This window comes from Gopherus evgoodei, chromosome 3 (assembly GCF_007399415.2).
Source record: "Gopherus evgoodei ecotype Sinaloan lineage chromosome 3, rGopEvg1_v1.p, whole genome shotgun sequence".
Lineage (NCBI taxonomy): Eukaryota > Metazoa > Chordata > Testudines > Testudinidae > Gopherus > Gopherus evgoodei.
This window is the reverse complement of record NC_044324.1, coordinates 67,654,638-67,672,276: the sequence shown is the minus strand read 5'-3', so window position 1 is coordinate 67,672,276 and position 17,639 is coordinate 67,654,638. Positions and strand designations below refer to the sequence as shown.

The following is a 17,639-nucleotide window of genomic DNA, read 5'->3' as shown; positions in this document are numbered from 1 at the left end:
TTTACAAGAGCTCAGCACATCTGAAAATCTGACTGTCATTTTCTAGAAATGACTTTTTTCTTAATATTTCTGTCAAGGATGAGACCAAATTGGTGAATACCTATAGCATTGTTGCTACTGTATATGACCAACGTATAAAATTATATGCACCAAAGTGAAGTTATTAAACTTGAAGTGCTTTGGGAAAAAATTCAGGATTTATTTAAAAATATTGTAAAATATTTTTAGGTGGCTTATTTTGTGATGCCTCCCACTTTGCATCTAAAAATATGTTTGTTCGTTCTTTCCCATAGATATCACTCTACACTATCTCAACTCACTTGGCCTAGTCCTGGGTGTTTCATCATAACTTGGGTGTGTCTGCCATTTTGACTAAATCTGCAATATCCCAAAGTCATTTTAAAATGTAATTTCTAGTTCTTTGTTCAGAGAAAGGACCTTTAGATACATTCTATCCACACTAGCACAATGCTAAACAATAAGTTAACAATCAGTTTTTTAAAGTAGCTTAAATTATTTAACCATGTTAAATTAAACCAGTTGTCAGAAGCAAGTTCTCTTTATCTAATTTCTTGATACTTGCATAGCCCCAATGAGTCTATTAAAAGTTCCACACATTTGATAAACACTTTTCACTAGAATGTGCAATTCCAAAGATATGTGCCTGTAAGGGGCAAGAGGGAATGTTATAACAGTTCATCCATTTGTGTGAAGTTTTTAATTTCTCCCAGGAACTAACAAATTAAAATACATTTCTGACTTGAACATGCAGTGTTAGTTATATTTTTAATGCAAGTTTAGCCATTCTCAGTCTAAACTAACACTTAAACTAAAATATTTACATGCAGGAGGGGGTAAGGGGAACCTCTGGCAATACAGAGATGGGATAATATAGTTTACTGAGACCCTGAGCCTGTGAAGACTGTATTTGCCCTTATGCACGTGAGTGGCCCTGTTAATTTCAAAGGGACTTGCTATGTGTAAAATTTAAGTGCATAAGTGTTTACTGGATGGACCCTAAACTTATGCCATTTTTACATACATGGTGGAATGGAGTATAGTAATTTTTTTGGTGGGGGGGGGCGTTGAGAATGACACAATGTGAATTCATCTTTATCTTCTGGTGTGTGTCTGATAATTTAATGTGTTTAGAGTTGGGGTGGATTTTATATAAAATCAGTTGCTTTATTTTACAATGACACTCATGCATTTAAAAGTGCAACTGCAGGAACTAGTTGTGGGGAGGGGGAAGACTAGCCTGACTTTAAATTTTAAGGTCAGTCAAATATTTGATCTAGATATGTTGACAGCACAGACAACCAGTGCCTCCCAACAGTGAGGGGGGAGGGGAGTGGAGTGAAGGTAGCTGGCTTCAGCAGTGTTACTGAGCATGGTTAGTTTGGGTGAGCATGCTCACAGCAAGCCAAGAAGCCAATCTGGGCAAGGGGGCACATATCCTCCCTCATGACTCCCTCTGACTTGTCACCTCAGATTGACAATGTCACTTTAAATAAAAATGGTTGATCTGATAGGAAATGAAAGATCTCTTGTAAAATGTTAAATACTCCACAGGTTTCCAGAACACAAGAACATTTTCTAAGATGTATCTGTGTTCTCTTACACTGTACTCATAGGTATACCTTACACGTGCACTTTCACTAACAGGTGCACAATGGAGGACTAACTATCCTTGCAAAATAAAATCTCCTTGTTTTGTAAAATCCAGTTTGACTTCCAAAGTTATACTGCAAAATCTCTTCACTCTATCAAGGAATAAACTAGATGTTTAAAGACAGACCCCTAAAAGTAATTCTACACATTCATCTCTTACTTAATAAACAAGGTTCAAAACTTTGCAGTAACTTTTTTACCAGTCAGGTTTATAGATGAAGGAATTAGTCATGTCAACACCTGTCAGTGTTCATCACTTAAGACCTCATCTTGAGGCTATCTGCACACAGGAATAACCTCACTCCTGTGAGTTGTCCCATTGACTTCTGTGAGGCTACTCATCTGCCTGAAACTACCCAGTTACAAAAATATTTGCAGGATGGAGTCCTTAATAGGGAAGATCTGGTAGCTCTTTGGGCAATGGAAGATCTAAGGGTAGCTGAGAGACTTTAATAAGAGTGTCGGCGGAGACAGAGAGGGGATGGCAAAACCCACTTAATTTTGATCAGTTTCATAGCATGTCATGTGCAGTGCTGTAAGTGCACAAGGTACTCTGTTGACATGCAATACAAGGTCCCTTCCCAAAGAGCTAACACTCTAAAATAAAATATTTTCTGTAATTGAAAATTTAGAGAGGATGTTTTTGTGGTTAGGGCACTGGGCAGGGTTTCTGACTCTGCCACAGGTTTCCTGTGTGATTTGTGGGCAATTCTCTTCATCCCTCTATTATGAAGATTGGGGGTAATGTGAGGGGATGAACCATTGATGTTTGTGAGTGCTCAGATACCACAGCAATGTGGGCCATAGAAGTGCTTAGATGGATTTTAGGTGTATGTTGAGCAGGAGGCCAACATTTTGGGGTGCCTTAGACTGGACATATTTCATATCTGCCCATTATCTCCTTTCTGGGATGATTGGATGTTTTATAATTTATATGTAGAAAACCACCTAGTGTAATTCTGTACTACATCTGTTCATACTAGTATCAGTTAAATGATGCAGGATGAGAACTGCTCATCGCCACCTCTAGTCTTGCCCAAGCAATTGTCCATATGATGATGCTCCAGAACATAAAGCAGCAAAGAATCCTGTGGCACCTTATAGACTAACAGATGTTTTGGATGCATCCGATGAAGTGGGTATTCACCCACAAAAGCTCATGCTCCAAACATCTGTTAGTCTATAAGGTGCCACAGGACTCTTTGCTGCTTTTACAGATCCAGACTAACACGGCAACCCCTCTGATACAGAACATAAAGGTGATCCAAAGCAGTGCTGGTAATACATTGCGTGTGTTGCTAAACCTTCCGCAAATGTCCCAAAAGCAGCTTCAAAGCTACTTCTAAAAAATGTGTTCTGCTGCTCATTCCAGAGCTTCAGCCAATGCTCAGAATTGGTTAAAGTTCATGGATTTATCCACTGGCAGATTCAGAGTCACATAACTATCAAAGCATCCCAGCATTAACAACTTTATAGCTATAATTCATTCTTTCCTTCCATTGTGGTATCCCATTTAGCCTGGAAAACATCCAGTAACATCCAGAAAACATAAGGTATGCCTATCAAACCTACTGTGTCACAATTCCTGGTTGCTCTTGTACACAAAGCAATTTCTGAGTCGTCTTCTATGTGTACATTGCCTTCTGTAGCCAATGTTTTATTAAATGGCCCTTTCTGTTTTGAGTGGCAGTTGCCCTTCTTAAATAGGATTTGATACAACTACCTTCAGGTAACTGGAAAGACTGTTTACTCATTCAGGCAGGTCCATAGTTAAATAGATATTTCCCATAAAGTCCACAGACCTTCAACTGTATTGCAGAGGTTGTTGCTGTCTTCAGGAATATGACTTCTAGTTCAAAATGACTTTATTACTCCAAATACAACTGCCTTTATAATTTTGGTATAAAACTTGGAGATGTTTGATTTATTGGGGGCTACAGAGAAATAAATGAGGTTTTTGGTTTTTATTTTTTTGCCCAGTGTGAAACACAAGTTACTGGTTATCCCTTGAAAATGAACTGTTTGCAATCCAAATTAATGCCTGCTTCAAATATTCTGCTTTGTGAAAATTCCTGCCAGCAATCTCAGACTGGTTCACTTGCAAGGGAAGATGCCAGTTTCTACCTACAATGTCCACTACAGGAGGAAAAGGGTTCCATTTGTGAAAATACATCATGTAAATCTTTTACCCATTTAAAGATAATGCTTAGTTTTATTGTCAACTAGAATTTTTGTCGACTGTCATTTTAACTTGTGTTATCAGATGGATAGCAGAAACTGAAAGATCAGTCATTGGAAACACTTTCCTGTTTGGTTTTTTCTATTAAATTTGAAAAAAAAAAGTCTTTACATCATCTTTAACAAAGCTTTTTCAGATTCCTTTTAAAATAATGGCTAGAAATGGTGTTCAGCTTTCTGACCAAACATTACCATCTCAACTCAGATTTCAACCTTTGCCTCTGTTAACAATAAAGTGTTATCTTTTTGTTTAGAAAAGGCACAGAATCTCATTTCAGAGACATCATCCATTTCTCTCTCCTCATATTGCGTGTGCTATTAAGTGATGATTTCATGTGAATGAATTTATTTTTTTTCCTCTGTGGTATGATGTGTAATATTAACATTCAGAAAAATAATTGAACTGCATTTAAATTATCCCTGCATTTCTTTGTATACATTTTTTGAGGAAATGGAAATTTACAACCTTTTACATTTCTTTCCTTCCTATAAATGAGTTAAAGTATCTGAATCTGCCTTACACGTTTTTATGTAGTGTGCTTTCGTCTTTTTTTCCTTCTTAGTTTAGTCAATTATGTACTATATTAAATAAAAATATTTTTTAAAATCAATTAACTTTTGGAAAAAGCATGCTTTCAAACTTTAAACTCCTTTAATTTTGGTGAGAACTGTTTAAAATATTTTTACACACATACACTGGATGCATTTAATTGGGGCAAACACATCAAATTACGTGAACTTCACTTACATGTTAGAATCAAATTCTGACTAGTAATCCTTTTAATATAAAAACAAAAAAAATGCAACACTACAGCTTGCAGTGAGTTTTATGTTGGGTCTATCTGAGTTGGAGAAACTTACAGTGAGGTTGGAGTGCAAAGATGACTATTTAAAATGGACAGTTCTCTTTGTAGCACTGTGCTGCTCCACTGTTTTATAGCCGTAGTACAGTAGGCACATGTTCATAAGCATATGAGCAGTCTCACTGACTTCTGTGGACATTACTCATGTGCTGAGTCACGCTTGCTTAAGTGCTTTGCTGCATTGGTGGGTTTTTTGTTTTTGAATGAACTTCTAATATAGGTGCTTAAAGTCACCTAAGAATAGTTATGGATAGGGAACAGCGAGTGCTGCAATAACTGCTCCCACCAAATGGGAAATTGCTGAAAGTGGGTTGGGCATGTTTCTTTAAATAATTCCCCTCATCCCTATTGTGAATGCTCTATTAACTTTTCTACTAATTTTCCCTGTTCTTTCTCCCCCAAATGGAAGCTGCAGCCAGAAGGCTCAATGGCTCCATGTCTAGTTGGCAGATGGTATCAAGCAGAGTGCCCCAAGGGCCAGTTCTGGGGCCCGTTTTGTTCAATATCTTCATTAATGATCTGGAGGTTGGCGTGGACTGCACCCTCAGCAAGTTTGCAGATGACAGTAAACCAAAAGGAGTGGTAGATACGTTGGAGGGTAGGGATAAGATACAGAGGGACCTAGACGAATTGGAGGATTGGGCCAAAAGAAATCTGAGGTTCAACAAGAAGAAGTGCAGAGTCCTGCACTTAAGAAGGAAGAATCCCACATGGTGCTACAGACTAGGGACTGAATGGCTAGGCAGCAGTTCTGCAGACAAGGACCTAGGGATTATAGTGGACGAGAAGCTGGATGAGAGTCAACAGTGCGCCCTTGTTGCCAAGAAGGCTAACGGCATTTTGGGCTGTATAAGTAGAGGCGTTGCCAGCAGATCGAGGGACATGATGAAATGCATCCTAGAATACTCAAGGAGTTAATGGAAGAGGTATCTGAGCCTCTAGCTATTATCTTTGGGAAATATGGGAGACGGGGGAGATTCCAGAAGACTGGAAGGGGGCAAATATAGTGCCCATCTATAAAATGGGAAATAAAAACAATCCAGGAAACTACAGACCAGTTAGTTTAACTTCTGTGCCAGGGAAGATAATGGAGCAGGTAATCAAAGAAATCATCTGCAAACACTTGGAAGGTGGTAAGGTGATAGGGAAGAGCCAGCACGGATTTGTAAAGAACAAATCGTGTCAAACTAATCTGATAGCGTTCTTTGATAGGATAACAAGCCTTGTGGATAAGGGAGAAGCGGTGGATGTGATATACCTAGACTTTAGTAAGGCATTTGATACGGTCTCGCATGATATTCTTATAGATAAACTAGGAAAGTACAATTTAGATGGGGCTACTATAAGGTGCGTGCATAACTGGCTGGATAACCGTACTCAGAGAGTAGTTGTTAATGGCTCCCAATCCTGCTGGAAAGGTATAACAAGTGGGGTTCCGCAGGGGTCTGTTTTGGGACCGGTTCTGTTCAATATCTTCATCAACGATTTAGATGTTGGCATAGAAAGTACGCTTATTAAGTTTGCGGACAATACCAAACTGGGAGGGATTGCAACTGCTTTGGAGGACTGGGTCAAAATTCAAAATGATCTGGACAAATTGGAGAAATGGTCTGAGGTAAACAGGATGAAGTTCAATAAAGATAAATGCAAAGTGCTCCACCTAGGAAGGAACAATCAGTTTCACACATACAGAATGGGAAGAGACTGTCTAGGAAGGAGTATGGCAGAAAGAGATCTAGGGGTCATAGTGGACCACAAGCTTAATATGAGTCAACAGTGTGATACTGTTGCAAAAAAAGCAAACATGATTCTGGGATGCACTAACAGGTGTGTTGTAAACAAAACACGAGAAGTCATTCTTCCGCTTTACTCTGCGCTGGTTAGGCCTCAACTGGAGTATTGTGTCCAATTCTGGGCACCGCATTTCAAGAAAGATGTGGAGAAATTGGAGAGGGTCCAGAGAAGAGCAACAAGAATGATTAAAGGTCTTGAGAACATGACCTCTGAAGGAATTGGGTTTGTTTAGTTTGGAAAAGAGAAGACTGAGAGGGGACATGATAGCAGTTTTCAGGTATCTAAAAGGGTGTCATCAGGAGGAGGGAGAAAACTTGTTCACCTTAGCCTCCAATGATAGAACAAGAAGCAATGGGCTTAAACTGCAGCAAGGGAGATTTAGGTTGGACATTAGGAAAAAGTTCCTAACTGTCAGGGTAGTTAAACACTGGAATAGATTGCCTAGGGAAGTTGTGGAATCTCCATCTCTGGAGATATTTAAGAGTAGGTTGATAAATGTCTATTAGGGATGGTCTAGACAATATTTGGTCCTGCCATGAGGGCAGGGGACTGGACTCGATGACCTTGCGAGGTCCCTTCCAGTCCTAGAGTCTGTCTATGATCATTCCTTTCTATTCGACATTGGTGAGGCCTCATCTGGAGTTTTTGGGCCCCATATTACAAGAAGGATATGGAAAAATTGGGAAGTCTAGCAGAGGGCAACAAAAATGATTAGGGGGCTGGAGCACATGACATGATGAGAGGCTGAGGGAACTGGGATTGTTTAGTCTGCAGAAGAGAAGAATGAAGTGGGATTTGATAGCTGCTTTCAGCTACCTGTAGGGCGTTCCAAAAAGGATGGATCTAGACCAGTGGTTCCCAAACTTATTCAGCCGCTTGTGCAGGGAAAGCCCCTGGCGGGCCAGGCCAGTTTGTTTACCTGCTGTGTCTGCAGGTTCGGCCGATCGCGGCTCCCACTGGCCATGGTTCGCTGCTCCAGGCCAATGGGAGCTGCTGGAAGTGGCGTGGGCCAAGGGACATACTGACCGCCGCAACACACTCACAGTCAAGGGGAAAGGCATTTCATCTCCAGACTGATGGTTGAAAGTGTTCAGAAAATATTGTCTATTATTTGGCTTGTGTGGAAATAAGTTGAGTAGGCTTTCTTGAAACTTAATTATTTTTGTCAACACTGTGGGACTACCCAGTGCTGACTAATTTTGAAAATTAGGTGACTTATTTGAGTGCCTAACTACTCAGAGTGGACTTTAAACACTCATTTTAAAAAATAAACTTGGCCTAGATTTTTTTCATAGCATTCCCACCGGCAGTAGTAATGGGACGAACTCTAGTGTAGATTTGCTAATGGCATTTTTTTACCACCATGTCATCTAGCCCCACTTAGAGATTGTCTAGATGGCTGTAGTTAAAAAGCCAGTAGAGGTTTATGCCAGCGCTCTTGCAGTTTCAAGCTCTTGTGGAACTGAACTGATGGTGACAACCATGGGAAATCTTAAGGAAAAACAAAGACAATATGGAGAAAGCCTAGTTGTTTTACTCCCTTCCCCAGGTTTCTTTAGAAAATGATCTGGTAGTGTGGATATGAGCAATCTTCTGCAGACCCATGCATTGTGGTCATTCCAAGCACAACTGAGCACAGCACCAACATTGTGAGAGTTGAATAGTGTGTTTCCAAACTAATTAAATGCAGAGTTTTAGTATAACACACACTGAAATATATACATGAGTCATAATCTGTGGTGATAAATTCAGTTCAGATGACTGCATACCCTTGAATGTGGGATAATCTAATGTTACACACCTCAGTTTTATTAAATTAAACTGTAATTATTCAAATATACTGCTCTACATATACCATGCAAGTCAGTGATCTAAAAATCTATCATCCAAAATCTGGTCATGTCTTTTAATATCTATAAGTACATTGAAAATTCCTGTGATTACCCAAAACCTTAACTATCCATTTGTTGAATGTCCTCAGTGACATGAGGCTTATTAGGGTGGTGTATAGTATTGAAGCTGTACCTTTATTTCGACATGTGCTCTGCTAATTTCTAATCTGCTTTTACTTTTGTGGGCAGGGAATCCTAATTATAATGCAATGTAAATCAGTCTCACCCTTCACAGTATATGGAATTCTATCATCTGATTCCCTGGGGTAATAAGAACACTCTTGAACAGCTTTCACAACCATACTAGAGCCAATTTAAAGAGTGGGTATGTTAAAATGACCCTACATTAAACATGAGAAGCAGACCTGATGAGTACTCAGTCACATCTGTTCATTTTAGTGAGCAAATTAAATCTTTGCTCCCAAGTAGCACTTCAAATTTATAACCTCTAGGTGCTCAGATAACCTGGTAAAGTGGTATAATGCCTTGGTAGCTAAGAAAGAATTAGTAAACAGTTCTCTTGGTTATTGCAATTAAATTCCACCTGTGGAACCCCATTGAAGAGAATGACGTGGATATAGCACCACAGAGTATAATGTTGTCTACAGAATCTTATTACTGATGGTGATGCATGAGAAAAGCCCATCTTGACTCTGAATGAGGGGAGACTGTTAAGAAAAAACTCTTCATTTGTAAGATCTTGTCTACACATGGAGTTGTTCAGAAATTACTATTTTGAAAGAGTAATTCCACATGTGGACACTTGAATTTCTGAAATTCCACTTTAGCTCAATTCATGCACGAACCAGAAACAAGGCATATGTATTCTGGAGTAAGAATGTGCGTGCATGAATTTACTCAGAAATTGGGTTTTAAATTTACACCTTCTCTTAATCCAAATTAATTTTCAAATGTTGACCAGCCATCCAGTAGGCACATTTGATACAGAGAGACAATTAACATGGAACCTTAACTTGTCCTTTTTCTAGAAATGTTGTGGTAGCCATGTTGGACCCAGGATAGTAGAGATAAGAGAATATCTCATATTGGACCCACTTCTGCTGGTGAGTGTAAGCTTGAAAGCTTCTCTTTCACCAATAGAAGTGGGTCCAATAAAATAAAATTACCTCACCCACCATGTTTCTCCTTTTACAGAAATGCTTTTCAGAGGAGAATCACACTTTAAACTCAAGACAGCTCCTTTTAAACCTAGTTGTTCACTGTCTTCCGAATGAGTAACACTCTGATAGCACAGCTACAATGAGTAAGTGGGGACAAACAGTTACCGTGGTGTGTGTGTGTGTGTGTGTCTGCGCGCGCACCTCGACTAGACTAGAGTTACTCTCAGTGGGCCAAACAGCAGGGCAAGAGCTGGCATTGGCTTACAGAGAACAAAAATTCACCACCTGCTCTCTGAGCACTTGAGATGTCAGAGGCAGTTTGTGTGAGCTTGTGAGGGAAAAGAAGGTGTGTGCACACAAGTGCATAGGGGGCTAAAAGCATATGGTGTTTGCATCAGCTGTGTAAAGAAAAATGATAGTGGCACAGGTGGCGGTGGTAGAAGTGATTTGAAAACATGGAAGTGACAGGATCAACAGGGAGCAGGAATTATGTGTGGGATGGGGGACTGGTGTGTGGGTGGCTGAGGGCATAGGGCAGTTTAGGGGGGATGGGGCAGTAGGTGGGAAATGAGGGGTAGATTGTACTTACACGTGCTGGGGGGGAGAAATGGAGAATGTTTTAAGGGGAAAGCCAGCATCCAGGGTGCTTAGACAAGAGGACTAAGCTCCTGAAAGGAAAAGGGCCCATAAGTTTGGGTGGTGTGAGAAAGAGACAGGCTTGTTGAGGAAGGGTGTGGGGTAGGGGCAGGGATGGATGAGGGACAGGCAAAGTGCCCAGGGCCTGGCTGGCTGTGTGTGAGGGATGGTCTGAGGTGAGGGTGTGCACCGTTGGGGGATGGGTAGCTATGTGGCTACATGGAAGAGATGCGGAGTGGCCGGGGGGTTGGCTGTAGGGGGAGGGACAGGTTCATGGGGGCACATAGGGTGTGTGGCGGATGGGCGGCTATGTGGCTGTATGGAAGAGATGCGGAGTGGCCGGGGGGTTGACTGTAGGGGGAGGGACAGGTTCATGGGGGCACATCGGGTGTGGGGGGGATGGGCGGCTATGTGGCTGTATGGAAGAGATGCGGAGTGGCCGGGGGGTTGACTGTAGGGGGAGGGACAGGTTCATGGGGGCACATCGGGTGTGGGGGGGATGGGCGGCTATGTGGCTGTATGGAAGAGATGCGGAGTGGCCGGGGGGGTTGGCTGTAGGGGGAGGGACAGGTTCATGGGGGCACATCGGGTGTGGGGCGGATGGGTAGCTATGTGGCTGTATGGAAGAGATGCGGAGTGGCCGGGGGGGTTGGCTGTAGGGGGAGGGACAGGTTCATGGGGGCACATAGGGTGTGTGGGGCATGGGCGGCTATGTGACTGTATGGAAGAGATGCGGAGTGGCCGGGGGGTTGGCTGTAGGGAGAGGGACGGGCACATGGGGTGTATTGCTGTGTGGGGGATGGGCTGAGGGGGCACAGGGATCGGACGGGAGGGGCACAGAGCTCGAGCGGTGACTCGGCCGGGGGTGGAGCGAGCGAGCCAAGCTCAGCGGGCGGCTGGGGTGGTTCTGCCGCGATTTAGGCGAAGGCCGGAGTCCGCTCTCTGGGCGGGCGGGCGGACGGGGCCGTCACCAAGCGCCCCGGGGGGAGACCCAGCGGCGCAGCGCGGGGACTGCCCCTCTTGCGGCCGGTAGCCTGGCTGCGGCCAGCCGCACCGCCCCCGTTTCAGGGCGCGCAGGGCACTTTGTCCCCGCTCCCTGCCGGGCCCGACGCTAGGGGCGCTGCGAGGGGCGGGGAGGAGCGAGTCGAACGGTGGAGCGGTGACGTGTCCCGCACGCCCCGCCCCCACGCAGGATATATAAGCGCGGCGGCTCACGTTGTCGGTCTTTTTCGCAACGGGTTTGCCGACGCCTCGCAGGTGAGAGCCGGCCGCGTGGCGCAGGCCTGGTGGGGGAGGGGCGGGCCCGGCCCGAGGGTCAGGGTGGGTGAGTGCGGCCGCGCGCGGGGAAGCTGCGGCTCGTGCGAGGGTCCTGGGCTGATGGTGGAGAAGGGACCCGCGGGGAGGGGAGGTGTCGGGAACTCGCCCCGGCGGCCCCACCTGTGGGTGGGGGAGGGGGCAAGAGGGCCCCACAAAATGGCGACGTGTCCCCCGCGCTGCCCCTTGTTTTGGGGGGTTGGGCCCCGGAGAGGGGAGTAGCTGCCACATGCGGGGCCCTGGACCCCCCCATCGCCACTCTCGGGGGATCCCCCGGCCTGGTGGTGCGGTTCGGCCTGCGGCGCGCCAAGGGTTGGGTGGGGAATAGGGCCGCTCCCATTCCCCGCTCGGCGAAGATGGCCGCTTCCTTTCCCTCCCCTCTTCCGCGAGCGCCACAAAATGGAGGACGCGGCGGCCGGGCGGAGGGTTAGTTACACAAAGGAGCCGCGCCCGGCCTGGCCTCGGCTCTGCGCTCGCCGGCCGCATGGCAGCGCCTCGCGCAGGGGGCTGAGCCGGCGGGGTGGGGGTAGGGGGAACGCTTCTCGCATGTGGAGCCCCCCCGCGGTGGGCGGAGCCATGGTCCTCGAGCGCCGCCTGGGCCTAGTCACGGCCTCGAGGCCGCGCCGCCCCGCCCTGGGCCGCGCGCCTCCCCCGGTTACGGAGGCTCTGGCCCGGCTTGTTTTCTGACGGGTTTTCGCCTCCGCAGGTGTTGATTTTGTACCGAAAAAGCCGGACGCCGCGAGCCACCCCATCATGGGTAAGGAGAAAACCCACATCAACATCGTCGTCATCGGCCATGTCGACTCCGGCAAATCCACCACCACCGGGCACCTCATCTACAAGTGCGGGGGCATCGACAAGCGGACCATCGAGAAGTTCGAGAAGGAAGCTGCGGAGGTACCTCGCTGGCCGAAAGTAGCCTGGTTTAAGTGCAAAATGGAGGCTCTGAGAGCAGCCTGAGTTGGTGAAATAGCACCATGCTCGCTATTTAAGCAGCGCTTTTCAGCTACTCTGCAGACAGTAGATCTCTATCCATCAGTCAGAACAGGGAGAAAATATCTGATTTATCCAGTGACTTCAGCAACAGCAGGGATTTTCAGCGTTCCCAGCTTCAGGCTGGGTGTTCAATCAGACAGGAAATGCAGAACAGTTCTGTGTAAGCAACTGCTGCATTCAGGCTTTTTCTCTAAAGGTAGAGGAATACATGGGTCTTTCTATATCAAGTTGAAAAACATTTGTTACTGTATGTGCTTGATCCTTATGTTAATTGGTGTACTTTCATTTCCATGTAGTAGAGACTGCATCTCAAAAAATACATTGAATGACATTATACTAGCTATAAAAATAGCCTGTTGGTGAATAGCACATACTGTAGTTGTGGAAGAGATTACAGTGGTATGAAAACAAAACTTGCAGTGGACACTCGATATGAAGGCTTGTCTTTGCAAAGTCTAACTTAATTAACAGACTGAAGGCTAAAGTGTCATAGGTTAAATAACTGAGAAAAGAGATGGAATCTCTCACCAGTTGTGCCAAATGCGTTCAAGCCAAAGCTGTATTAACATTACAGGAAAGTAGCTGCAGAAGATGCCTTGTACTGTTTTAGAAACTTTCTCTGTTCATTGCATACAAATTGTTTTAAACTGTCATTTAGAAAACCAACGAATGTTACACTTCTTTTTTTTTTTCTTTTTTTTTTAAACACCTGTAGATGGGCAAAGGTTCCTTCAAATATGCCTGGGTTTTGGACAAGCTGAAGGCTGAGCGTGAGCGTGGTATCACAATTGATATTTCTTTGTGGAAATTCGAAACAAGCAAGTACTATGTCACCATCATTGATGCTCCTGGACACAGAGATTTCATCAAAAACATGATTACTGGCACTTCCCAAGTATGTAAACACTATGAATTCACTTGAGGGTTCTAGTATTTTCCGATGTGTATTTGTGGTCTATGCAAAAAAACAAGTAACTTGTCTTTTTCCCCAAAGGCTGACTGTGCTGTCCTTATTGTTGCTGCTGGTGTTGGTGAGTTTGAAGCTGGTATCTCCAAGAATGGGCAGACTCGTGAACATGCCCTTCTGGCCTACACACTGGGTGTAAAACAGCTGATCGTTGGTGTGAACAAGATGGATTCCACTGAACCACCGTACAGCCAGAAGAGATATGAAGAAATTGTCAAAGAAGTCAGCACTTACATTAAGAAAATTGGCTACAATCCAGACACTGTAGCTTTTGTGCCAATTTCTGGTTGGAATGGAGACAATATGTTGGAGCCTAGCACTAACGTAAGTTTGTTTACTTTCTATATCAGAATTAAGTTGGAGGGACTGCCAGGGTGTATTTGTCAGGATTTAAGAAACAATGCATTTGAATGGCATTTATATCTATTTAAAACTCAGATCAAGATCATGTTTCACAAATTACCTTACATTTCATCCTTGATACCTTTTGTCCTTCCTATTTCTACATCCCAGTATTTCTAAAAACAAGCTGCATTTGTGCTGCCTTTTGTTAGATGCCCTGGTTTAAGGGATGGAAGGTTACCCGTAAGGATGGCAATGCCAGTGGAACTACCCTGCTAGAAGCTTTGGATAGTATACTGCCACCAACTCGTCCAACTGACAAGCCTCTGCGTTTGCCTCTGCAAGATGTCTACAAAATTGGTGGTAAGTACTTTGTGTGAAGAATAGTTCCATAATTTTTCCTCCAATAGTAGGCTTTGTTTTTTAAAATCTGCCAGATCGATAGTGACGGTATTGCTTTAAAAAAACAAATTGCCTAGGTAAATTAGGAGTAAACATCCTAGAGTTGCTTTTTTCTTTTCTTTTTCAGGTATTGGTACTGTTCCAGTTGGTCGTGTGGAAACTGGCATCCTGAAGCCAGGCATGGTAGTAACATTCGCCCCTGTCAATGTAACAACTGAAGTAAAATCTGTTGAGATGCATCATGAAGCTTTGAGTGAAGCTCTGCCTGGTGACAATGTTGGCTTCAATGTCAAGAACGTGTCTGTGAAAGATGTTCGCCGTGGTAATGTTGCTGGTGACAGTAAGAATGACCCCCCAATGGAAGCTGCTGGCTTCACTGCCCAGGTACTTTTCAGAACCATTTGAAGATCTTTGAAACTTTAGTTATGGATTGATGCAAATATTGGCTGGTCATCTTGTTTGGAGTGAATATTTTGAAGTTCATCCCTAGAAGATAAAGTACTCCTGGCTTTTTAAACAGCTTAACGCAACAAGTAACCATGAGTTATGCTTGAAAAGTTACTGTTTTTTCCTTACAGGTCATCATCCTGAACCACCCAGGCCAAATTAGTGCTGGTTATGCCCCTGTGTTGGATTGCCACACTGCTCACATTGCTTGCAAGTTTGCTGAACTGAAAGAGAAGATTGATCGTCGTTCTGGTAAGAAATTGGAAGATGGTCCTAAATTCTTGAAATCTGGAGATGCTGCCATCGTTGACATGGTCCCAGGCAAACCCATGTGTGTCGAGAGCTTCTCAGACTACCCTCCTCTGGGTAAGTGGTCCTCTAAAATAACTACTTGTAAATTCATGTTATGTTCCATGCCCTTTTAGAAATGTCTTAGTTGTTTCTTGGGTGACATCCACCTTACTTTGTGAGGTGTCATTGAAACTTTTAAGCTTGCTATAAGGCTTTGCACAGTGCTCCATAACCCTTTTAAAATGGGTGTAGGCCAAATTCCATTTAGATACTTCCAATAACACCTGCAGTTTCAGTTTTATATTTTTACTTCCTGCCATATCCCGTGTGGTGGTGCCATGCAAAGGTTGTCTCAGTCAGGGTGTGCATCTGTATACTCACATACAAAATTATAAAATGTTGTCATTTTGTTTCCAGGTCGTTTTGCTGTGCGTGACATGAGACAGACTGTTGCTGTTGGTGTCATCAAGGCAGTTGATAAGAAAGCTGCTGGAGCTGGCAAGGTCACAAAGTCCGCCCAGAAGGCTCAGAAGGCTAAATGAAAATTCTGTACATCAGCTGCCACCTCAGTCTTAATCGGTGGAACGGTCTCAGAACTGTTTGTCTCAATTGGCCATTTAAGTTTAATAGTAAAAGACTGGTTAATGATTACAATGCATCGTAAAAGCTTCAGAAGGAAAGGAATGTGGACCATTTGTTTCGTGGCAGTTTAAGTTATTAGTTTTTAAACCAGTAAATTTTTTAATGGAAACAACTTGACCAAAAATCTGTCACAGAATTTGAGACCATTAAAAACAAAGTTTTAATGCCAAGTTTGTGTGTTCTTTGGATTAATGTTGACTATAGGAAAGCTATATCCAATTTATTAGACTAAAATTCAAAATTTTTATATTTGCTTGAGTTAAAGGTGAACTGCAAAGCAGAAATAAAAATTGAGTCTCTGCTGAATGTAAAATCCCATTGTATTGTTAAGAGACAAGACCTTAAACACTTCCTCATTGACTGACCTAAAGATATGTTACACTGGACAAATTGGGTGCAGTAATGTATTGCAGAGTGGTGCATTCTACAACACATTCAGTAAACCAAGTTTGTGGTTTTTTACTGAGGAAGGTGGGATGGACAGTAACTTCAAAGGGTAAACTTGTTTTCTTTGCCAAGTACAACTAGATTAGTTGGGACATCTTGCACACACTTGAGCTCAATTTCCACTTTTTCTAGTTTGTCCATAACTTAAATGGATAGGTGTGTAAACATTCATGCGTTTACTTAAGTCATTTAGTAGTTTGAATTGTATGTAGTCCAGATGACTCGCATAGTTAAGTTTACTGCAGCTTTCAGACCTATATATTTTGCTGCTGAAATCAACCCGTGTAAATGACAGATTTTAAATTTAAGTAAATGTGTAATTGTTGAATTTCCAAGAAGTGGAAGAATATTTTTTTAATTTTTAGTATCATAGATTTGGGACACTTGGAATCTAGAGCAAAAGTAAGTCATGGAGGTTGCTTTGAAATAGTGATGTCCTGCAATTTGACTTCTGGCTGTGAGCCTGTTACACATCTCAGGTGGTGATAATTAAACAAAAGAATTCTAATAGAATTTTTTAGTTCTACTTAACACCCTGAAGTTTGACATAAAAGCACTGGAAGCCACTAATTACAAAATCTTACTCCTGTAAATTTGGAGAATAGAACTAGTACTTAGATCTAAAACAAATGATTAAAATGCATAAGAACTAACAAACTTAAATGTTTAAAGGCATGTTTATACTAATTAAATAAGGCTGGGCCTACTGGGGCTTGGAAATCTTCAACAAAGCTTGAGAACTGATTTTCTGTCTGTTTGAATTGGATATTAGAATGCCAAAGGAGCCAAATTTAAACTGGAGGAAGAACTTCATTGATGTCAAAGGACTTGTTTACATAAGGTCTGAATCTGGTCCAGTTCTCTGTAAAAGCACTGATGGGATCGGGAAAACTAACTCTTAACTAGTAGCTGTATAATCCATTACCAGCTCCTCTTTCTCCCCCCACCCCAGATTTAAAATACAAACTGGCAATGAGATTGAAGTTACAAAGTTTGGCAGGGCCAGAATGCCTGTAAAGCATCAACAGTACTTGTCTGCAAGTTAATCAAGAGGTTTCAGTTGCACAATGATCCAAAATTACTGTATCAATCTTTCACATACATTCTTTTCACAGCCTTCACAAACAAGGTAGCAAAGATGATTAAACTTTGTGGCTTAATGGTTAGTATTGCTAAAAATGATTACTAGCACCAACTTCTCAGTCAGACCTATATTTTCATCTGCAACATACTCTTCCCCCCCCCCCCCCTTCACTTACTACCACATTTCAAGTTGTCTGCAAGGGCCACTGCAGATAGTGAAAGGCTAGTATGTTTCTGTACTAACTTCATTTTCCCCACTCATCCCTCAGTTAATGAAATTTGTTGGATAAACTTCTAGTTTTATAGCTTAAGATACATTTCTTGGATAATACCAAGCTGTTCATACCTTTTTTGTCTTAACCCCATCCCTTCTGCTGACCAACCTCAGTTACATTTCCACATAGTCTTTAATCCAGTTAAACCACTTCACTAGTGGGGAGGGGGGGAAGCTTTGACCTACATTGCAGAGGTGAGGAATCTTCTGTTCCTTTCT

At 43.1% G+C, this 17,639-nt stretch overlaps 1 protein-coding gene across 1 annotated transcript; it reads left to right on the top strand.

Annotated features, from left to right (window-relative positions):
• The first annotated feature begins 11,367 nt into the window (after positions 1-11,367).
• EEF1A1 (eukaryotic translation elongation factor 1 alpha 1) lies at positions 11,368-15,786 on the top strand. Its single transcript, XM_030555761.1, has 8 exons — positions 11,368-11,472; positions 12,236-12,426; positions 13,241-13,420; positions 13,520-13,816; positions 14,047-14,197; positions 14,364-14,620; positions 14,815-15,049; positions 15,392-15,786. Exons 2-8 carry the CDS (start codon positions 12,283-12,285, stop codon positions 15,514-15,516), a joined length of 1,389 nt encoding a protein of 462 aa, XP_030411621.1. The 5' UTR covers positions 11,368-11,472; positions 12,236-12,282; the 3' UTR covers positions 15,517-15,786.
• The last annotated feature ends 1,853 nt before the right edge of the window (positions 15,787-17,639 follow it).

Coding starts and splice junctions, on each gene's coding strand:
- EEF1A1 (XM_030555761.1), top strand. CDS start 12,283: ATGGGTAAGGAGAAAACCCACATCAACATCGTCGTCATCGGCCATGTC. Junction 12,427..13,240: donor TCGAGAAGGAAGCTGCGGAG/GTACCTCGCTGG, acceptor AAACACCTGTAG/ATGGGCAAAGGTTCCTTCAA. Junction 15,050..15,391: donor CTCAGACTACCCTCCTCTGG/GTAAGTGGTCCT, acceptor TTTTGTTTCCAG/GTCGTTTTGCTGTGCGTGAC.